Below are 24,352 nucleotides of genomic sequence, written 5' to 3'. Positions count from 1 at the left end.
CACTGCTGGTTCATATCCTGTCTTCCTTCAGTACTATCTTGACACTGGTCTACTTGGCTACCCTTTATTCTGATACTATGAATCTGCTTCTGCCAGGTTTGCCTTTCTTCAGTCCTTGCGAAGTGACAGAATTGGGTAGGTCAAACATGGAAAAGTAGCTTCTAATACTCTAGATGATATACAGTCAAAAAACCAAAATGAGCTCACAGTACAGGAGTATTAAATTCTGAAGATCCTCTTCTGTTCCTCTTGTGCCTTTGATCAATACTGCCCATTACCATGAGGCAAAAAAAAATCCACCATAATGTGTAACGTTCAACAACAGCATTTTTTTTTCTTTAGGGGAAAGCAAAAAAGTCCAGACAAAAATCTCAATAGAAAAACAAAAGAAAAGAGAGGGCAGGCAGGAAAAGTCTGAGTGATGTTCTTTAAAAAATAAACAAGAACAAAACAACAGCAGCTCAGAAATGGAAGAAAAAAAGATTAAGTGAGTGAGAGGAGAGAAGCATAGAATACAAAGAAAATGAAGAATTAGATGAATTGACTAGCAGAGAGGAGAAAGGAAGAGGTTTAAAAATGCTTTTTAAAAATGTAAGGAGGTGAAATGTTTAAGAAATCGTTGTTACCCATTTTCTTGACAGTTCTACAGACGCAACTCTGTAGCCTGTTAAGGCACGGAAATAGACAGTATTTGTAGTAGAATACAGTTCTGTACAGTTTTTATTATTTTGAATTACCTACTATATGCATCCATCTATCTATGGAACTAAATCCAGCTGGTGTCCAGTCACAAGTGGTGCACCCCAGGGTTCACTATTGAGCCTAGTCCTGTTGAACATCTCTGTCAATGATTTGGATGAGGGGATCAAGTGCCCCTTCAGTCAGTTCACAGATGATGCCAAGGTGGATGGGAGTGCTGATCTACTGGAGGGTAGGAAGGCTCTGCAGAAGGATCTCGACAGACTGGATGGATGGGATGAGGACAACTGTGAGATTCAACAAGGTATCTACTCATGGCCTGGCCATAAAATAGATTTAAAAATTTGTTTTTAAATCTAATTTTTATTTTCTAAAAATAAATAAAACTTATAATAAAGAAAATAAATATATAAAATATAAATATGCAACATAAGTAAATAAATATACTTAAAGTTATTTTTGAGTTTAAAATCAAGTAAATTTAAGTATCATGCCAAGATCACAGAGGAATAATGCAAATTCTCCAGCAGCAAAAAAACTCCTAACAAGACACCAACCTCAAAATCAAAAAGATTTTCTAAATTTATGGCAGTGTGCCTTTATGATTTTCCATTGAATTATTCATTGAGTCTGTCACTACCTCAGGAGCTCAAAATAGACCCTCAGGAAGGCAGTGGACTAAGTGAAGGATTTTCCACACTTGACTACCAGGGGTTTAAAAATCTGTATCAGGTTCAGTAATGAAGCTTATACCTGCAACTAAGAGTTAATGACTGACAAAAGGTAAAATTTTGAAGACAGGTATCTCCAAAAACTTCCTCATCAAAATCCAGGAGGCTGAAACGATGAGACAGAAATATTTCTCCTTCACTGGGAAGAAATATCGGCTTAGCCAGTCCCTTAATCCTTCACATTAAAGATGAAATTGTCTCAAAGCATATTGCCCATGGCAACTGCAGATGTAATTCTCAGATCCCTGAGCCAAAATCAGAGCTTGGCAATGAAACAGAGATTCATTGTGATTAGGAAATAAATACAGAACTGAAAGGCAAGATCCACTGTAGCTGCATTAATACTTCTAATAAGTCCCACAGCAGGCAATTCAACGAATATTGCTGCACTATTAAAAAGGAGCATTTCCACAGATCAATTTTGTAAAATGATCCTGTCTTAATAGAGAACAAGCTTTGTAGCATTTTGCTGCAGGTTAATATCAAGAGGTTCAGAGAGCTAGTTAGTAGAGATCATAAAAACCTCCTTAAACCCAAAATGAAAGGTCAAGCAGCATTTAAATAACCAGAAAATGCAGGGATTCTCTTCCTTTTCTTGACAGTGCTTTTCTTTTTCCTAAGCCTACTTATCACATATAGTAGGCTTCACCATTCCCTGTTTAGGTGCTTTAGGTAACTTTAAAAAGCAAGTCCTTAGGATATGCTTCCTGAGAAGGGTAAGAGACTCTCCTGCAGACAGACTCAGTTTCCATTCATCCTCATCACCAAATTTGCTTTCTTCCTAAGGTAGCTTGTGCTTCAGCAACAGTCTTCTTCCAACATCCTTCACTCTGCACTGTCCCCTCTGATGCTGTATTTTTAATTTCCCATGCTTCCTCTCTCCCTTATCTCACTCTTCCTTGATGTTCCTGAGTCAGTATAGAAATTTCTCCTGGCAAAGCTAAAATAAAGCAACAGTTATTTCTGCCTGCCTCTGGAAGACACTAGAATTGCAATTTAAACCAAGATCTGAAAGAAAAGTTGAGACCTTCCACAGATATTGAAAAATAAGAAGAAAGGAGCCACTGACATGAGATGGCTTAACATTTCCAAAAGTTGGGTTTTTTTCTGGAAAATTATAATGAAGTTATACTTTTAAAACAAATTTAGTGCCAAACTATCTCAAGCTAAATATGCATGGTTTTGCAGGTGCTCACCTAGCAGTAAATTTTATTCCTCACACAAACACCTTAGCATGAAGCATGATTTTAATTTTTATTTTCCATCTAAAGATAAATATGCAGTGGTTTGTCTTGTATCTTCCTCCTTTCTTTGCCACTCTATGAAGAACCAACCAAATAATTGTAAAGCTTGATGGTAAGGCCCAAGATGAGAAGGGTCTGCTGCCCTTTCATCTTCAGAACAGCACCAGGATGTGCTCTTCACTTGGCACAGTCACAGGTATGTGAGAGGGATTTGGCGTTGAACTGGTCCAGTTTGAAAACTACCAGCCAGGTATTCCTCTCCCTCCCACAAATATAAGGCAGCAATGCTTTTCCTGAAGGTCTCACCTTGTTCACCAATGGCAGAGGTAGAAGGTAGAAAACTGCAGTATCTGCAGAATATAGCAAAGTTTTGAATTTTCTTTTCTTTCATAATGTAAAACAGGCCCTATGGATGCCCTAATATTATTGTGGTATGGCTATATGAGAAAAACATCAACCTTTACAGCACATCAGCAGCCAGACTCACATCACAAATGCCCTGGACACGGAGTAAACCGGAAAACCTTTGACAATCCAGAGCTGGTTTTCTCTCCTCATGTATCCACATCTCAGCTTTGCAGGTGGAGGGACTGTGGCTCCACAAAAACTAGGCCAATCTTTATAGGCTATTGCTGCAACACATGGTGTGATTCAAAACCTTTTGAAGACAGTTGCTAGACTTGCAACAATTTCTTTGGATCAGGACATCATTTAGACAAGAGCTTCCATAAACTTGGGAAAGTTTAGGTGTGCTATGAATGGTGGAGAGTGATCTGAACACATGCAGGACTATAAGATGCCATATGTATCCCCCTGCACATTCCACACAGGGCTGTGCATAGAGTGCCATGACTCCCTTACAATTGTCTTCCTCAGTGCTAACTTTGCATTTATGCTGCTAACAGCCACTTCAGGACTTTGCCTCTTGAACTGCAGAGGGAACCATCTCAATTCTGCTGCCAGTGATGGAGGCCCTCAGGGCATGTAAAGGAGAAACATTGTGTGATATTTGGGAAGGAACAAAAGGGAGGCAAAAAGACCCTTAGAGACCGAGTGGATGGTAAGAACAGAGAATGGAAAGCTTGGCAGAGGAAAGACAAGAACACATTAATAGGGAGGGAACTTGGCTTAGGCAATTAGGTCTCTTAGAAAACTGCATTCCTTCACGCGCTCACCTGGAAGACTCATGTGAAAAAGCTCACTTTTCTCTCTACCTTCTACAGAACAAAAATAAATTATATCCCTTTCCCTATGGCAGAAATCAAGCTTAATTTTATTTCAGAAAATGCTGAAGTTACATGTTGGACTCTTTGTATCTGATCAGGATAGAGTGAGTAGGCACGAGGAGACTTTGTGAATTGACGGAAGGATGTGTAGGCAGCCTCCTATACAACAACTGCATGGGTTAGAAAGTATACGGCAGACAGTCTGACTGTGACTCAACCCATTGAAGTTCTGAAAGGTCTCTGCAGGATGCCAGCAATCTTCCTGCCTGCATCACTGGCACTTGCAAACAGCACCTGCTCCTCCTCTCTGATTTCTGAAAGCTTCAAATGCAAAAGAGCTCCCTCCTCAGCCTCCCCAAATGTAGCTGCTGGGGAAGAAGTGTCCCTGAATTATAACTGTGTGAATAACCAAATCACCAGCTCAGCAAATTCAGGGGAAGGGGGATTTTCTACTACTGACCAAAAACCAAGTCAGCTTCTAATTTTCAGGTAATCAAAGTAAGTCTTGGTGCAACCAAAGTCCACATTTTGGGTTTTTTATTTGAAACATTTTAATAACTTTAAAAAAAAATTTTAAATGCAAGGACAGAGAATCTAAGAGCATACCACTAAGTATCTTACATGTCGCTCACAAAATTGTAGTAGCATTGGATCCATTATAAAATACACCAAGGGATTGATAAACCAAAATTTTCAGCATGGATTTCAACACTGCTTTCCCACCCTGGTGATAATATTTTATATGGAAAATTTTGCATTCAATATCAAACAAATATTTGCATCAAATAGATAAAATCAGTGGGAACAGGCATAAACTTCTTCTTCTGCAGATGAGACTTGAATTTCAGACTAGAATAAAATGATATTTCTTCCTACAAATGAAGAGTCTGCTAATCTAATAAAGGGCAAAGAACTGGACATAAACTTAGGCAGCCAATTGGAATGAACCCAAAATAGGTGACCAGCCAATGTTCAGACACAAAGCTGCTAATTTTATGTGCATTTTCTGCCTGAAGCACCAATCCCTTGTGCTTAAACAAAATGATGAGACACAGTATGTGTCTTCTCAAGGCAGAATCTGACCCCAAAGCAGCAGTGAGTCCTGCTACAATATAGCTGGTCAGAAACACAGAAGAAAAATATAGACGAGCCACCAATTTGTCAGTCATTCAAAACCAAATTCATTAGAATGAGAATTTTTTTTCTCCAGAAAAATTAAAAGGCACATTGTTACAAGTTATCAGTAAGAAAAATTTCAAGATGTCTATACTGAATAAAGTCTGTCTTCAATGGTAACTTATAGTTTTATTTTTAAAATTAGTAGAATGTGAAGCTGGAGTAGTTTTGGAAAGGAGTAAATTGAAACTGGGGGAACATGTGACTTGTCTGCTACTAAAGAACAAAAAAATTATCTGTCACAAAGCTTTATTCCAATCATTTTCTTCTCTGTTAAATTTAATTATACACTCTGGCTGTCCTATAATTATGGAGCTTGGGAAGCTGCCAATTATTTCCTGTGGAAAATTTTAAAATTTCTTGCAGAGATTCAACACTGCTTCCATCAAAGCATTCCATATACTAAGTCATCACCTTTTAAAAGCCAAGCCTCTGATGATAATGATTGATTATTTAAGTGCAACATGAAAAAAAACCCCGCTGCATATCAGTCACTGATAGCACCTGACAAATTTAAAAGAGAAAGAAAAGATAACTCAACAGGAAACTAATTCAATAGGACACTTTTTAAAAATCCAAATGATAGCTAACAACACCACACAGTCAAAGAGAACATGTTTTTTTCCTATTCACTAAGCAACCTTTCTACTGGAGGCTCCAGTCATCTCGTACGGCAAACGAAACCCTGAGATTCAAGATCTGTTAACTCAAAGTTTGTATAAACACTGTGTTTATCTGAAGGAAGACAGCAAATAAAAAAAACATATTACTGCACTTTCAGGAATAAGTACACAAGGGGAAAAAGGTGAATGAAAGAAGTGGATTGTGGGGAAGGAGGTAAAAAAGAAAAAAACAGGGGGGGAAAGTGTGGTTATTTTTGTTTCCTCCTTCACCGTGTGCCACCCATATTTTCACCCTGAAATGCCTTTTGCTTTCAAGATGCAGTGTTACCCATCTGCTCCAGTGCTTTCACACCCATGTTCTTTAACAAATTGCAATTGTATTTACTCTTCCTACTTTAGTGTGCTAAAGTACATTAGTTTTCTACTGGTCTTTGAAGCCCCACTGCCAGCCCCCAAAAGGACACTTCAGTTTCAGATATCCTTCCAATCCAACTAATCCATTTATTATGCAAATTACTTCTATGCAGAATCTCTTATGAGAGGCAGAACAAGGATTGAAAAGGGAAGAGATTACCCATTGACTGTATTCTCTCCTAACTTCTGCTTATCCATTATTTTCATTAACGCAAGAACTAAGGGTCATGCAGCTGGGGCATCTTTAGAGTCACAGGTCAGACTGCAGGGAACTGTGCTGCCCATTAAAATGCAGCACTGCCAATACACTCACTGAAACCATTATGACTTCCTGATAGCATCTCTGCTTAATACACCACATTCTATCAAGGAAAACTTCAGATATTCCCAGTTCGTTCCAAACCAGCTCTGATTTTCAGCCTCAATTTCTAATTACTGCATAGCAGAGATAGTATCTGGGGCTTAGGAATTAACCCCATGGCACAGGAATCAATTGCACTGCAAAGAGCCAAGTTGAAAATAATCTCTCCTCCTAGGAACCAAACTATTTCCTAGTATCAACAAGGAAAAGAGAAGAGCTCCTGTCAAACAAGTTTTTCAAGCTGCAAATGTATAGCTGATTGTATAGCTAACAATTTCCTGTGGAAAATTTAGCTTGACCACAGGAGGAATTTTATTAGGGTACAGGAGTAGAAATACATCTGAAAAAATAAGCAAGGTCAACAGGCTGTACAAGTAGAGCAAATTGGTGTTGTGGGAGCTTTGGGAGCTGAAGGCCATGAAGGAAAGGAAGTGTTAGATATAAAATAAGGAACTCGAAAAAGGAACAGGCACATCAGGGGCCACAGGAAACTACGGTACACCTGTTAGTAAGTCAAGGAGATGAAGAGATAGAAAGTAGGTGTCTTTTGCAATCAAAGACTATCAGCACTGTAAGAGTTGCACAACACCATCATCTCAGAGGTGTTCCTACTGTGCCAGCAATGCTGTATAAACACTAAGCAGAACTCCTCAGAGTGGTGGATAGACTAACATACTCCCAAAGCACATTTACAGTCCCCAAAGCAGCTTTAGGCAAGCAATTGAATCTGAGAGTGCCTCCGTAAGGCACTTCTAGTGGATGTGTACTCTTTCTCAGGAGGGAAATACATGAAGCACTCAGGCACTCTCCTAACAGGAACCATGCAGGAACAAAAACAGGCAGCTCAAAACAACAAAAATTCTCAGTAATGCAGCAGCAAAAATACTGCATTATAAAAACAAGGCTGAGCCAGCAGCAAAATCCTTTCCAAAAAGTGGCTAATTACGTGCTTCACTGAATCCAATTTTTAAGACAGCATTTGCAACATGAACATGAAAAAATAAGAAAAAATTGAGAGATGCCAATGAAAGCTCTATTTCAACAGAATTTCTGTCCCCTTTCAAATTTTTCAAGCTTCTTTAAAATGTGTCTGACTCATTTGGAAGCACTGGCTACCTCTAATTCTCTAAACTTACAATTTTCAGAAGAAGTAAGAAGTAACATAGTCCAGATCTTATAAAATTTTAATGAGAAACAGTAACCAATTCTCTTTTTATAAACAAAAACACTATTCAGCATAGTTTATCCAGAAAACATGTTCTTTGTTCATTACCTGAGATATCCTTTCATTTCAGGGATTTATAAGGATTGATAAGCACTGTTTTATTGCATATTACCACAGTGCCTTTTTTAAGAGTTATTGCTAGATTCAGACTGAGGAGAAAGATCCATTTAAAGAGCAAATCCTACAATCTCATCATCTAGTATTTTGTCCATGGATTTCAGCAGGCCCCTTGCAAACCTGTTAGAGCTTTGACACCAATTTACTTTTAACAGAAAACAGATGATAATATATATTAAAAGCTCACTCTTGACTTTTAGAGGAAATGACTGGTGTGTGTACACAACCTTCTCTAAGCAGGTCTGCATGTGTGCGTTTTCTTGAGGACTTAAACCATCCCTACAAGATCCAGACATTGACTTTCTGGAGTTTCCTCCACTCCCATCTGTGCTTGCTAGGTTTATGTTGGGAAAATACTTGATTGCAATAAAGTTCAGGAAAAGTTGTTCTCTTTGGAGGCAGGTATTATCCAGTTGTATGCCTCTTCTTGTACAGATGCAACCCATAACCCCTCTAATTACCCTTGAAATAACCGATGTAGGAAGTGGAGTGGGCAGGGGGCAGGAATGGGTCATACAAGTGAATCATGATGCATATTTTACTCCAAGCATTACCTCACCTACAGCAGTAGTTTTAATGGAAGCATCTTAACCCTCAAGACACTGCCAACACAGTCACCTATCAAGGCATTTGATCATCAAAGCCTCCTTTCCACAAAAAAACCTGTCAGTTTTTTGGTAGGCTTGAAGCAGGTCAGAGAATTCTGCATAATTACTCCTTTAGTTTATGGTCATCCATTATGCATCTGACAAAGGCACAGGGTCATTTCTCTTCTCTTTGCAGGCCTAAGCAAAAAGGAGTATTTGCAAAAAGTAATACCTAGACTATTTGACAAGGCAATGGCAGACAAGACACATCTACAGCTTTCTCCCAGAGCTTTTACAGACGTGTCATGTTGTAGCATCATGTGGTTTGTCTTCCTAGAGTTTGTTGTTAATGATACGGGGATTTTGAACCTCCTCTTGAAAGTCAGCTGTAAATAGGACATAATCACTGTGAACAGGCAACTGCAAAGACCTCCATGACAAGAGGAAGCCTTACCCGAATATAAGCATCCTGGTGATGTTTAGCAAAGTACAGCATGTTGTCGAGCGCCAGCATTCCAGGAGGGGTCTGCGTGAAATCCATCGCTGGGTTTACATGATTCTGCAAAAAGAGAGCAAGATCACTCAATGAGCACCTTTACAAAGGCTATCAGTTCCCCAGTGTTGATGAGCACCATGGCAGCCTGCTGTGTCAAAGAATGTCCAGCAACAGAGCTCTTTTTGCTGAGCTGAAAACTCTTAACAAGGAAATGGCCCATGCCTCGAAGAACTCTAAAACCAAATACAGACACTATGAAGTTGGAATGTCAGTAATTCACTTCTGCAGCTATGGAATGGAGTTTCCCAAAGGCTGAATGCTTTAGAAGCACAGACACCCACATCTTTCGTGGCAGATAGACACCTTGGAGGTGCTACAGACTAAAAGGACACAAAAATACAGATGTTTGAGCAAACAGATACCAAAACACCTATTTATACAACAGCTGCAGAACGATTTAAAATAAACCACCAGAAGGAGAAAAAAACTACCACACTAAATTGCTGTATTAAGTCTATTGGGTCTTGTGGACTCCTGAACACAAAGGGCCTCAGATAAAATTTTATATGAAAATAAACAGATTCATCTTGTGGAATTCAGGTACATTTTTTGTTACATTCTGAACCTATGAATTTCATCTATGGAATTAATGAATGAACATACCAAATATAATCAGAGCTCGTTAGCTTCCACATGCACATACGTATTTCAGATGTTCAGTTTCACACAGTACATGAAGAATTACAGTTGCCCAAAATATTCATTAACCCAGCTAATTATCTGATTGGATTGAATTAAACGTACATTTGAACAAGTTTCATGGTTTAGACATGAAAATTTGCCTTGCTACACCAAAGAAGCTGCTCAGAAGTCCCAGGAATATGTCCCCATCAAAAAATGCCTCCCTTCTGCTATGCTCTTTTATCAGTATCACCTTTGCAATGTCTCCTGCTCCACTCATCATTCTGACACAGAAAGATTTTCCTGTCTGCTTTGCAATGGCACTTCTATTCTGTGAGACTCAGCTGACAGGGACTTTAAAAGTGCATTTACTACCAGAAAACTGGCGAAGATCAGCACAGATTTCTTCCATTACTCTGTTTCTGCAGTGTGTTCAGGGTCTGATCCACCCATCTCACTGATAAAAGCATGGGTTTTACTACTTTTCCTTCTGTTGAGTCTGTCAGGCCGTAAAGTGGTAGAAATGAGTGATTCCACTTTTTTGTCCATTTTATCTTCAAATGTATCATACATTGTTTTTAGCCAGTCAATAATTCACAGTCACATAAAAGATTAAAAATAGTAGAAAGCAAAATTTGTACATTAAGATGCCTGCTGCAACTTCAAAAGTAGACAAATATATTAGTCTGAAAATGGCATGCACAACCTGTTGGTTGTACATTTGCAGCTTAGGAGTACTGGTGTACAAGCCAAACAATCACAGGCTCATTATGGAATCAAGAGGATGCCTGGAACCCTAGATTTGATATAGAAAGATTTATGTAATAGGTATTTCAGAAGGGTAATTGTCATTTAGGAAGGGAAACCAATGTCTTACTGAGTTGTAAGTTCCAAAAACTCCCCTTTAAACTTTTTTTTCCCACACTGCTCATCTGAATGACAGACAAGAGCCCTTCATGGCTATTTCCCCAACTCAACTTTCATCTTCCACATTGATGCATTTATCAGTCAGAACATTTAAAATCAGTACAAAACTGCTTCGAACACATCACAAGCCCTACAGACTTCAGCTTCTGGGAGGAGAAAACTGCCCTTCCTACAATTTTCAAGCATTTCAAAAAAAGCATTTTAAGAGAGGCTGAGTCTGGCAGACGCACAAATGCATTTGAAATTGCATCCATTTTGGCCATAAAGTACAAGTCCTGAGGAAGAACTACAGCATAGGGCTGAACACAAAGTCTTGGCTCCCATGCTACAGCACAGGTAGGATACACTTGGATAAATACCGGACAAGCACAGAGAGTTTCAAGACCCAACTATATTTCTCCAGATATTACAATACTAGTACTCATTTCACTGGCATTTACAATGGTAAATTAAAAACAGGACACAAATAAAAAGGCTGAGCGACTGTTGCTTGAACAGTTCTTTCCTTTATCCCATTCTAAATTGACAAAAACCAGTGAGGACACGAGGAATCTCACCACATTTAGTAAGGATGACTCATTTTGTCTCTTACCATCACTACTAGTTCTATGTTCAATCAGAAAAGCCATCTTTCAATCACCTTTACTTTATCTCCAAGTCAAGCCTATAAACCCAGCTATTTTCAGTTTGTTTCTGTTTTTCAAAAGTTTCTGTCACGTGGGATCCCAGGATAACTAGGGCTTGATCTTCAGCTGTTGATTTAAATAACTAGAAATACACCAGCAGATAATAGCTGAGGATCCACAAGACAGTTCTGGCATGTGTGAGACAATACAATACCTTCAATTATTCTTCAAATTCAAAAGGAATGTCAGACACTGTTCCCTTCCTTTTTCCTCCCTCCCCCTAAAATTATCCTTAACATGATGAATATTTGTGGTTGAAATATTAAGTTATTAAGAGTGGGTTTAGAAACGAGATACAAAGCTAAATTATCTAAAATGCTGTAGTGAATAATTCAGAAGTAGGCAAACATGCCACCTACAATATAATTTATTAAATATATGGAACACAGTGCTTCAGGCATATTAGTTGCATCCGTTTAGTACAAAATGTATGGCATTTTTCACTTTATGAAAAGAGAAGAGTAAGAAATACAAATGAGACAGATTTGTTACCTCCAATTTTTCAGATAATTTTTGATTTTTTTCCACTAGGCTGAGCAATATCTTTGCATTTTTCAGCTTCAGCACCTAAATGGTATTTAACAGCTTTTGCTCTTATGCTGTACATGTTAACATACCAGAAGCATCAAGAATTTGTTAGCCAACTTCATAGGATACTGTGGAAACAAAAAAACCATTGTTTTTGATAAGATGAAAAACCAAAATCATGTCTGCTTGTGCCATTAAAAAAAAAAAAAATTAAAAAAATCACGCGGCGTGTTTCACAATATGACAGCTATTCTGGCTAAATCCCTGTGCAGTAATTACATCCAGACAACCTAGCATTCCAATGCAGTTCTAGCTGTGTAAAGCTTTCTTCTCTATCCTGAATGGCTTCACTGTTTTACTTCTGGCTCCTGCAGCAACCTCTGGGGCACGTATAGATTTCAGTGGTAGGAAAGTGTCCTCACACCGAGATGCCTGTTCACAGCAATGGGGTACTGTCTGTAATTGCTAATGGAATAAGGACCCCTCAATCCTTCTGTTATTCCCAACAACAGTATCTTCCACGTGAATATGCTGAAGCAAAGGAACTACTTATTTCCCTGCAATTCTAGGCCATTAACACACAAATTTATTGCTGTCTTGATAGATATTGACAGCTTATCACAGATTTTGCACCGGTACTGTGTGCAGCCACGTAAATCAGTTGCTGAATCATGCTAGTTTGTCCTGAAAGCAGCTTGAAGAAGGTGCTAGACCCCTTAACAGTTTTCCAAATCCCAAAGCAGCTCAGGTGAAACCCTATTCTCCATGCCTCACTCCCATAAGTGCTATGACAAAAACACGTCAGAAGTTTCCAGGGAAGAATCAGGACTGCAAAAAAACCAATGACAGAAGAACTTCCAAATGTCAGAAGAATCCAATTTTAATGGTGTCATTCTAAAATGAACCCTCTCAAAATTGGTCATTTTTTTTACAGAAAAAGGAACAATCTGTCTACAAAGATAACACTGGTGACAGCAATTTCTTTCTCCCAGCTTCAATTACTTTCTTACTCATTTTCTTCTTCCTTTTAAAACTAAACCACTGTTCTGGGGGTAGGAAGAAAAGCAATCACCTACCTGGTTCTACAGCACCTCTGCAAAAACTTTCCCTGGATCAAATCAGGAAACCATAGTAGTACATACATGGATATTTGTTCCTAATAACTCAGGACAGGAAGAGTGGGAACTTTTAAAGTGAGATTTACATTAAATTATGAATTGATAAACTTATGCTAGAAGTATCAACAAGCACGAAGACTCACCATTTACCCCTTCCCTAAATAAACCGGAATCTTTACATGCAAAATGTTCCCATCTGTTCATTTACACAAGAATTACAAATAAGGAAAAATGATACATTATAAAAACCAACATTTGTGAAGAGGTAGTCAGCTAAAATTCTTAATGAGGGAATATTTTTGTCTTTTTATTTAGCAGCACTATATTCAAAGAGATGATGATGATGCACACAGCTTCTATCATTCCACTTAATGAGATATAACAGTGACTTGGGAATTTTCAACCTCTATGTAATCAATGAAAGCAAGAACTGGCAGATTTGTTTTTCTCTTGGTAACTATTTAAATATGCAAATGTGAATACTTTTTTCTACAAAAGCCTATTTTTTTTAAATTTACAACAGAACTCAGTGCTACAATGAAAATGTACCTGGAGGATTCCTGAATTAAAAACAAACAAACAAACAAAACCAAAAAAAAACCCACACTCTAACTCAAGTGAGAAGTACCCAAAGCTCAGCAACTGCTATAAATCTGAAAGAATATGAAGAAAATAATTTAAGACACTTTCAGTGCAAGTCATGTAAACCCCATCCCCACTATCCCACCACATATAAAGAGCTCCAGTATGTTTTTGTACTGGATATAATTTTCATGAAGGTTTACAGATTATGTTTGTATACAATGATGGTGGGTTTTCCTTTAACTAATTTCTAGCTCTTTTTAGCTTTCTGTTTTGGCAAACATTTGTCCATGTCTACTAGCAAGTAGAAATTTTGGGGTTTGTTTTTGTTTTTGGTTGTTATTGTCATGACAGCTTTGGGATATATATTAGTAGACTACAAATGTTATGAAACTCATTCCTACTGAGGTAACGTGTTAAGCAACAGACTTCCTGGATCAAGTTTGACCTCACCAATATGGACCCAACCTTCTCAATAGCAAAGAAATTTTAAGTGCAATCTGCACATCATTTGCCCTACAAAAGATAAAAAGCAATAATTTGACTACCATATATCCTTAATTCATTGAGCTACTATGTAATCTAATGTAAAGAACAAGAGTTCTATGTAAGTCACCACCAGAAATCCGCCCCAGTCATGAAAAGATGCTATGGTGGTAAAAATAGCAAAAATCTGAATGTTAAGGAGGTGCAATTAAATCCCCTAAAAATCACTAAATAGAACATAACAGGCATGTCAAAAGTTCTACATATTTTCAGTCATGAATAAATTACACATTATAAAGCAAGACAAAAAGCTCTTGCATAATTCTTTGTAGTTTACACATGCCTATATTACATGGAGCTAATGCTTCGGATTCCAAAATCTTAAACCCTATGGGCTGGCAATAATTTGAAAGCCTAGAAGAATCCAAAATTACTGCTGTAACTCAGAGTGATCAGATCTTGTCCAGTGTATGAAAACTGTAAGCCACCTTTCCAGTTTTATTATAGTTAATAAGGGGAAATTTTAAAGTTAGATACATGTTTAGCACTTCACAGATTGTTGACTTCATATTACTGGAGTAATGTTTACTGGGCAAATGTAGTTATCAAGCAGTAACAGGTCATGTACTCTTTCAGGGATATATAGAATGAATCAATGGGATGTGGTCATTTCAATTAAATTTTTTCAGCATTGAAAATTAATTTCAGATATCTCACCATATCCACTAAGCTTACAGAAAAATAGAATAAGCAGTCACATATCCAGTTGCAGATATAGCTGGACTGGGTCAAAAAACTAAAAGCCATACTAGTTTATTTACTGAGATTACTAGATCACTTTACAGCCAGACCCTGCCAGATTTTCTGTCTACCCTGCCTTTTTGGGCAAAGTCAGTCCACTTTAGATTAAACTGCTGCCAGGTGAGATGTGAGCTAATCCAGATGGCTTTCACTGCAGGGAATTAGGGACCCATCCCATGAGACTTTCTAGAGGCCCAGCTGAAAGGGTGTGAAGCAGATGTCCCTCCAGCCAGGGCTGCTGGAGAGCAACCAAGAGCTACAGCTTTTCAGATAGCTCCAGCTCTTACAAAATCACAATGGAGTGTATTACCCATGCCCTGACCAGCAAGACACTTTTGTATTGTCTGAACTAAAACATCCATGAAGAACACTGGTAAGAACTGGCACAGAGCACCCCCAACCTAAAAAGAACCACTGTTACAAATACAGGCTTTTTAATGACTTTGGAGTGTGTCAGGAGACGACTGGTTTAATTTTACGAATGTCATTAAAGCAGTTTGCCTTCCCTATACAGACAGGATCTAAAGCGCAAATTCTCATCCTGCCCAGCAGGAGAATTATCAAGCTAGCAAGAAGACAGTTATGTGAGAAAACAGTGTGAACAGTGCTAGCAGGAACAGCAAGCCAAAGAAATTAATCCATCTACACTTGGATACTGCAAACGAACACAGATTAAATGTTTGCAACTAGACAGAAGTCATACCTGCAAGAATCAAAATCTACCTCAGTAATTTTATCTCTGGGACTCCTATCAAATGTGTCAATTAGTTAGACTTAGTGTTCCTAAGTCAAATTTTGTCATGAAAAGCTTTTTTTTGAGTTTGAGAAAGTTTAATGCCTGTTGAATAAGGTAGATTGTGACTTCCACTCATTATCTAAGCATAATGGCTCCATAATTCAGGAGAAATTCAGAGCTCTTCAACAGACATTTTTTACAATTTAAGGAAAAGATACAATATAGTCAATGAGTGTACATATATATTTTAGCATATGGCCAAAACAAATGAGTCACATTGCCCATCAACAAGGAAAAATTTTCAAGTGAAGTAAAATGAAAATTTCAAAACCAAATAGTGCCAAATCTTGGGCTGCTTGAATCAGAGTTTTCTAAGCCTAAGACTAGTAGGAGAGAATATTTTTGATTACTTCAGTTGCACTCCTGGCATTTTTATCTAAAGTTAACCTTTTTGACATAATATTTGCTTCTGTAATTTAAGGTGCAATAATTAAAACAACTTTCAGTTTTATTTCCTTTTAAAGAAAAATTACTTAAATTATAGGCAATCAAGTAAAATCAAAGTCAGTCAAGTAAAAAGAATCATTAGAACTTTCCTGAGGATGTGTATCTACAGGGAAGCCACATGCGAGGCCACTTAATTGCTGAAGTGGCCTCTCTCGTATGTCATCTCTCTGAAGAGTGAAATTTTGAATGGGATCCTTCCTGCTGCAGCAACTCTCATCCCCAGTAAAGGATATGATGCTTGTGTACAATGGTAGGCACAACCACAGAACAAGAAGATTGACACTCCATTTGTGCAGTGAATTATAGTTCTCTTGGCATTTCATTAATACCAACGACTGTGGTGGCTGGGGACATCCCTTCATCCTTACAGTCTGTGCTGCTTTGAGAACAGAGAGCTTGGAAAGGAACCTAAACCCAATGCCAAGCATCACAAGGTAAGTTGGGATAGATCTTTCTCTCCCTTTCACTATTACTGTAGAAAGGTTTTGTTATTTTCCTTTCCAAGCAAGCTGGCTAAAACCTCTGTCATTTGCAAAAGGAAAGGCCCAGGCTGTGTTTAGTTCAAATAGAGTAGAGAGGTCAGCCCTGTGTCTGAGAAAACTCCAGTTCAAAACGAATCATCCACATGAATCTAGTGGCTGCCTGGCAGCCAGATACAACAGCTGTCCAAATTTAAAATGGAAAATTCTCTCCCAGAGCTCTGGAAAACAGAACTGGAATGGCTTTTGCAGCCAGGCATATGTACCTGCAAAACTGGGTGAAAAAGCCAGCCACCACTTAAGGAGCTCCATGGTTCACACACTGACAATTTTTTTATTACCTGTGACCAGGTCAAGCTTCTAATAATCACAGAGGATAAGATTAAAACTAATCTACAGCAAAGGAGCTGTCAATATATATGATATTTTAGCTACCTTTGGGTGGACAAGTACAAAATTACCAGCTCTACAGTCAAATCTTTCCCTTGCTGGAGTACAAACAGCCAGGCTCTGCAGATGTCAGGGACAGGTTTGGAATACAGGTTTGGAATACCTCCTAACATCTTTGAGTCATATTCTGCTTTAAGTCAACAATAACCTATGCCCACCCTGTAGGATACCCTCCTCTGTCCTCAACAGTGAGGTAATAAAAAAAAACAAAACAAAACTAACCCAAAACCAACCAACCAACGAAACCAAAAAAACAATCACAAAGATTAAAAAATGACTGGATCCATTCATTAGAGGATTTCAGTTCCCTTGACTTCCATTTTTCTTTGCCTCCCTCTACAGGAACATGAAGCTCTTGTGACTAGAGTTGGGCTCTGCTAAATGTTGTTATGTTTTGTGTGTCTGGGTATTGTTCTGCTCTGCCTTCAGTCTCCTCCAGACAAATGTCGAAAAGAGGATGGAGCTGCACCAAAACATAGGGAGATTTTTTTTAAAAATAAGGACATTTTAAAAGAAGACATATCTCTACTATTCTACGATTTTATGTAGGGGCTGTGTAACAACCTGTGACTACCTTTAGCTACCAAAATATTCAGAATTCAGATATGAAGGTGTTTCTAATTCGGGGAAATAAATTGGTTATTTAAAAATAAGGTGCCTTTCTCCCCTTGTCCTTGAATTCATTCTCAGGCCTCAGTTAATGATTTCTCATATTCAGAAAGAATGTCTGTAACTCTTTGTAACTGAAGAAAATCTAAATATTTTGTGTGCTATGTTATTTACCATCCTTTAAATCTTACAACAGGCAAAAGCACCCCATGAGGAATGAGAGGAGGAGGAAAAAGCAACATGCACATCTAAGTAACACACGTATCTGTTTGCAAGCATGTATACACGGAAAAATTGCATAAACTTAAATAGTTGCTGTAATTAACATTAAATTGAGTTTGCACAGTTTCACAAAACTACCATCATTTAGCAAGGGTTTGTCTAGAACCAGCTATCCAAGCCAAGTCTTGTGAAACAGATGAAGCTCACACAACAAAAGAATAGAGATGTCATTATGTCTGACCAGTTTTGTGGGGGATGTTTCCCCAACTTCTTTTGTGTGTGTGTGAATTCTGAGACACGTGTGGTACATAATATACAGAGAAAGACATCCAAGATCCATCTACCTCCCAGTGAAGGGGTCAGAAAACAATTCTTTTGCTATGATATGGTTGAAACAAACTATTCAGCCCAACTACATTCAAATCCATGGAGCTTGCCTGCCCCCACGAGTTCATAACTGGGATGCACATAATAAAGAAAACAATTCAGTGAAACCATAAATAGTACATATAAAAAAACCCAAAAACCAAAACCCAAACAGAAATGCAATGCTCCATTGTGCCTTATTTTAAATTAGCACATTTACATTTGTTAGTGGATTTTCTTCAAGACAAGCATGTTTTTTCAAATCACAAAGAGTTTAATATTTTTATTTTACAAGTTTGCAATGGAAAATACCAAAAAGGTATAAAAATACTAAATAACAACCTTTTATTCTCCCTTCTCAAAACAATTACTTCATTAAGAAACTGATTTAAAGGATGATTCCTTCAACTAATATTTAAAAAATCAAAACATGAAAGAATTGACATTATACAGAGCCAGTTCATGCACCCTCACAGACACACAGCCACAGATATTTTATTCTGGTTAGTTTTAAGTTCGTTCTTAAAGTGATAGTGGAAGTTCAAAGAAGCTGGCCCACTAAGATAGGATTTTTTTCTGTCTTTTCTCCCTGGAAGGACTGAAGTTAAGTGGAATTCAGCTGCATGGTAAAAGGCTGGTTTATTAATTTTAACAGTATTCAAGTTGCTAGATGCCCATAGCTCCTGACAAGTAGTCCTGGGAAATCACATGCGTGGTAAACAAAAACAGCAGCTTTAACATAGGGATTTTCTGGTCTCTGTTACTGGTCACCATAAAGATGCATCTGACCCAGGCATCTCATCCTGTGCATATCAGCTCAGATCAACAGCATCAAGTTTATACAAAATTAGTAGCTTCTCTACTGCACAGATGTCATCCATTGCACGTCATAAGGTCAGGCTTTCCTGGTTACAACATAACCCATTTTTGTTAATACGACAGAGTTCCTCAAGTTTTCTCCCAGTCATTTAAAACCTCATGCCTCCAAACAGCAGTAATTCTCTCGCATTCTTCTGTTAGCACTCAGGATCAGCAGACAACAGTCTGACAATGAAGAAAAATTGCACTATCTTTAGGCTTTACGGATCAATTCACAGTTTTCACAACCCATTTCATCTTTTGTCATTCTTAAATATTTATTCCACATTGCAATCACACCTGGCTGAGAAGATGTGAAGTCCCCTGACATCATCTGCCCCTGTGGACTGAGGAGATCACCCCTCTCTCTTGGGGGAGTTGCACCCCCATTCACATGTAGGGCAACCAAGCTGTTCCTCTGCTCGTGCCTAGTGGGCATCTGCCCACACCTCCTTGCACTGCTCAAAGTGCTCCAGGGACTTAACGAAGAGATTTGTGAATCAAACACTAGCCCTGGGGCCTACCCTGCTCTAAGTTATACCAGAGGCTTTGTCTCTGAGCTAATGTGAGCCGATATCATTGGCTCCTGCCGTGTTCCCTCTGCAAAGAAGCCAGCGAGCTCAGCCAGCAGCACCTTTCCTGATGCCGAAGTCGCTTCAGCGATGCACAGAAGTAACGCAAGTGAGAAGTAACAAGTACTGCGCTAGATTGGCGCCCAATGTGGGGCAGTACTTGTGCTCGAAGCAGGAGCTCTGGCGTGCCCCTGGTCAGAGTGTCAGTCCAGCTGCGTTCTTCTGTGCGTCGCTGCAGCGACTTCGGCACCAGGAAAAGAGCTGCTGGCTGGGCTGGCTAGCTGGCTTCTCGGCAGAGGGAACATGGCAGGAGCCCATGATGTCAGCTCACGTTAGTTTGGAGACAAAGGAAGAGAGAGGCTGTTCTGGTCTGACTCCTAACAGGTTTATTGTTAGAAGTTTCGCAACCCGAACAAGCTCAGAAGGGATGGAATGCGATGGGAGCCTCCCCCGAGGCTTGGCCACAGTTTTATAGGGAATTTGAAAACCGCGGTGAAAGGGGAAAACAACCAATGAGTTACAAGCCAGGGGGAGGATACAATTTAACAAGAACCACTGGGGGAAACCGAGAGGCGGGAGTTGTAACAAAGAGTCAGTGAACAACCCAGTAACCGAGAGTTTTCCCGACCCGGGGGAGGTGGCTTGTACCCGGGCACCGCCCGGGGGGTGTGGCTTAGGCTTCTGAGCCGCCCATCAACCCACCCTCTGAGTCTGCCTCTTCGGGAAACTCCATCCAGGGGATGGGCTGGGATTAATTGGCATCTTGCTGCCCCGTCCCCGCAGGGGGCTGGGTCACCGCAACACAGTGTGGAGAGTGGTTTCAGCATGACCTTTGCCAAGTTGCAAACCTCAGCGGGGAGTGTTCCATTCTGTCTGCAGCAATCGTCTTTTCAGCACAGCCCTGGTTTTCCACAGCCTAGCACCAAACACATGGCGTGGCATGGAACCATGGAATGCTTTGTTTATGGCAAACAGTAACTTAGAACTATGAAACTGTGCTTATGGGAAAGAATGCAATAGGTCACACACCTTTGAGCTCCCAGCAGCACCAAGCATGAGAGTAAACTTGTGGGATTTCTGGATTTCTCCCTCTCAGGTTTGAAGAGAGATTGATGCTTTGCTGCTAATGCTCACATGTGCAGAACGTAGTCTTGAGTTGGCATCAAATGTAAGTTTTTCTGATTGCATCTATAACTACATTTACAAAATCCTCTTTTACAGATTTTTAGAAACTCCTTGGGGGTAAAAAAAAAAACCCAAAAAACAACATCTAAAAATCTCAGACTGCAAGAAAGCATCCCTGCCACATAGCCTACACAAGGTTGAAAAATATTCAGACACAGGAACAAACTTTATTTTGGGGGGGATGAAATATCTCACCAGTAAGTGCCAGAAAGGAAACTATTTACAGTGCACTGTATAACAAACCATAATGTGTAAGCCAAATTAAGTAACCCACAGAGGTATCATTTAGCCTAAACATCAGACATCTGCTGGCATTCAACTGAGAAATGGGAATTTGCAGCCCGGAACAGTTATTTCTACTATTTCTAAGGCTGGAAACATTCTGCATCCATGCAAGCAAGCTGTTGAAAAACTTTGGTGAGCGACTGACAGCTGGTGTGATACTGGTGCCCTCTGCTGTCAAATACTACACTTCAGTTACCAGCTTTCTTTTAAAATGAGGTTTTGCTATACTCCAAAAAATATTGAGCCGTATACAGCGGGGAAACCAAGTATTTCTATCTGTAGGTGCATTATAAAAAAACCCAATCCTGACAGACATTTAGTATTACTGCAAAGAGAAGATCTAAATACTCTCTTAGAAAACAATCAGTGAGACTTCCACCTGGAGCCCCATATTGTAAAACAATCTAAAATATTCATCTAATAAATTAAAACATTCCTTTGTTTTTCAACAAGCATAGTGAAAAAACAAGTGAAATGGAGACTTTGTGGGTTTGTTTTGGGTTTTCTTTTTTCGTTTATTTTCAGGAAATAAACTAAAAATGTCCCTTTTCAGACTGAATTTTCTCCATTTAGATTCAGAAAAATTAACTGTAAAATTAACAACTGGCTTGAAGATTGCAGCTCCTCCAAATGCCATTATAGACTAATAAAACCATGAGTTACATCTTTAGTATCATCATCAGTACATTTATATATCCTTACTCTTCCATTCTGTTTTTCTTTTCTTGTAGTTCATGTATTTTGTTCACCTTTGTCATGCAAGTTTCAGCACCTTTCTTGTGGTTGCTCTGCCTAAGATAAAGCAAGCAGCAATGTTCACAGAAACATCAGGGAAGAAAGATGTCAAAAGCAGAGGGAAACTTGGGAAAAATATCTAAATTACAGGTAAATCTGGTTGTGCCACCTGCAGTTCAGGTTGTCTGACACTTTCCATTTTTAAACTTTCATTTCAGATTCTTTACAATTATTTTGAGTGTTAGAACAGAATACCTAGCCTTTTCTTTCTGTTCAAAAGCCTTAGCAAGTTTTAGCAAATTATTTGACCATTTTTAGGAATGTTTTATTAAGCACTGCATTGCTCTTACTAAATCAATTTTTGCATAATTGTTTTGTCAAAATCCCAGCCCACTCATTTTATGCAAGAAAAACTTCTAAGACTTGCTCTTGTGTCAGTCTTGAAATTCCTGTTGAACATGGGCTGCAATTGACTGCATTATAAACACTCAGGATTAATTGAACTTAACGAATCTCTTTGGAACCCACAGGTTTTTTCTGAAGATGTTCCCTCTCCTGAGCATTTCCTGGCCCCATCTTCCAGGCTTAGAGAAAAAAGCAAACCAGGAGTGGAGTGGAAAGAGAGGGTAAGTAGAAGGGCACACAGAATATTGAGCAGTGAGTGTCAAAGTCAGGAATTTGTGAGGGGAAAGGCTTAGAAGAAGAGGTGCAAGAGTGCTAGGGCAGAAAACAAGACAGATGGTGCACACAACATTAATAAAATTCACAAGCATTTCAAACATCCACATCAGTTTAGATGTTTTCATTGTTTTAAGATCAATATTACTTGAGGTCCTGGGCTGCTATGCCCAGTGATTAGATCATGTTCTTGTGATACTCCTGTACACAGCAATAGGATTATATGGATAAATGCTACTATGTGAAAACAAATATGAAAGAACTGGTCCTCAAGATCTGTTTTGTCTCAAACACTTCCGAATAAGTGTTTACAAAAGCAAATACGGCCATATGAAACTCCACCTCTGTCTCTTTACTTGAAAGATTATCAAATACTGACAGTGACAGTCACTATTACAATTACAGTCTTTCTTAACACCTAGAAATAAATATGTATGATTGGTCTTCATCTTCCAAAACTTACCTGAGGAATAAATCAGTAACGGCCTATTTATAAGATAGCTGCTGAAAAATTTCAGTTTCAAAAGGAAATAACAGGAGAATGAAGCTCGCAAACAATGGAGAAGATCAACCTCTAGTGGTTGTAAAGGTAAAAACGAGAGGATAAACCCTATCTACAGTTCGTCTTATCCCACTGGTCCAATATTAAGGGAATTTCAGTGGCAAAGGGCAGAGCATGGGGGTTTTTTTACCTGGACATACCATCTGCAAATTTAACTCTGCTAAATAAAAGGATACTCAAATCTATGAAAACTATGTATTACAATGAAAGGAGAAGAAGAAGAATCTCCTTTCTGGTGGAGTGCTGTAAGACATGGATTTCCCTGTGCTGAAAGGTGTTTAATTATTAGCTGTCATTACTAAATGACAAGGCATTTTACTTTAGAATAAACCATTGTTACATATAGAAATACGGCAACTGAGCTGAGGCTCTGCCACTTCTGTTTTGAGGCAAAGCAGCCTCAGCCAGTACATATCTGAATAGCTCAGCAAAAGAAAATCTTCCCAGAGTTGGGTTTTTTCCACAGTAACAAGTTATTTCACAAGTTTTGAAATAGTAGCTAGAGAAAGAGAGGGTTGTAGGAGTAGAAAGAGTGAAGGAGGATGGAAAACTACTAGTAGCTTTCAGTAGTACAGACAATCTGTCATCTATGCTGTTCTACCATTAAGCCAGCAATTAAGTCTTATCAATGTAAAATTTAAAAGGGATCAGGTCTAAAATTTTAAAAGGATAAAATCTAGTTTGGCACATGTGCAGCATTGTTCTAAACATGTTCCTCTGCCCCTGCCAACGCCAACAAGAGAATCTAAATATAAGGATGAGTTGCCTTTATTATAGTTGAAAAGCTATCCCAAGGATAAAAACCTATGATCACTGCAGGGTATCATCTACCAGAGGAAATAACAGGAAGATGAGAACTAAACAGCTGAAGATGACCATTCACAATCTTTGTGATGAGTTTTTCAGCATTTTACACCAGTTCCAGATTTCAGTCTCAAATCACAAAACTTCGGCTTCCTGTTCAGGGCTTTCCCAGTCCTACAACTCATAACATTGTAAGACTTCAAATATTCAGGCCTTCCTTTATTTAGGAAGAAAAAGGATGACCATTCTCAGGTCTTCAACAAGAATAGCTAAGTAAATGCATCACATGGGGTCTGCTTCTGTCCACCTCCCTCTCATCCACTCTCATAGGGAAGTTTTATCTTCTCTAGCCAGGAAAACTGGTATCACTAATCCAGATGAGCAGCTGGAACAAGGGGGCTTCAGAGATCTGTCTGACATTAATAACTCCATAGAATTTAAGGACTGTTCATACTCCTGCAGGGTTTGGCATCCCAACCCCATCCCAGTCTTGCTCTGTTTTAACTTTTTAGAGCCCAACTCAATCTACTCCTTAATTGACTATCACTCATCCACACCATGCAAATTACCTAGAATTGTGCACTGCTGTTTCATTG

General features: G+C 38.8%; 1 protein-coding gene across 4 annotated transcripts in view; it reads right to left on the bottom strand.

Annotated features, from left to right (window-relative positions):
* The window catches only part of ELMO1 (engulfment and cell motility 1), a 305,196-nt gene that overhangs the window by 154,065 nt on the left and 126,779 nt on the right, over positions 1 to 24,352 (bottom strand). For all 4 annotated transcript variants that reach the window (XM_039548679.1, XM_039548678.1, XM_039548680.1 and 1 more), the window contains one exon: positions 8,858 to 8,962. In XM_039548679.1, coding sequence (XP_039404613.1) covers positions 8,858 to 8,962 — 105 coding nt within the window. The remainder of the gene's footprint in view (positions 1 to 8,857; positions 8,963 to 24,352) is intronic.

This window comes from Corvus cornix, chromosome 2 (assembly GCF_000738735.6).
Source record: "Corvus cornix cornix isolate S_Up_H32 chromosome 2, ASM73873v5, whole genome shotgun sequence".
NCBI classification, from domain to species: domain Eukaryota; kingdom Metazoa; phylum Chordata; class Aves; order Passeriformes; family Corvidae; genus Corvus; species Corvus cornix.
The sequence above is the reverse complement of the archived record's forward strand: the minus strand, read 5'-3'. Positions and strand labels throughout refer to the sequence as shown.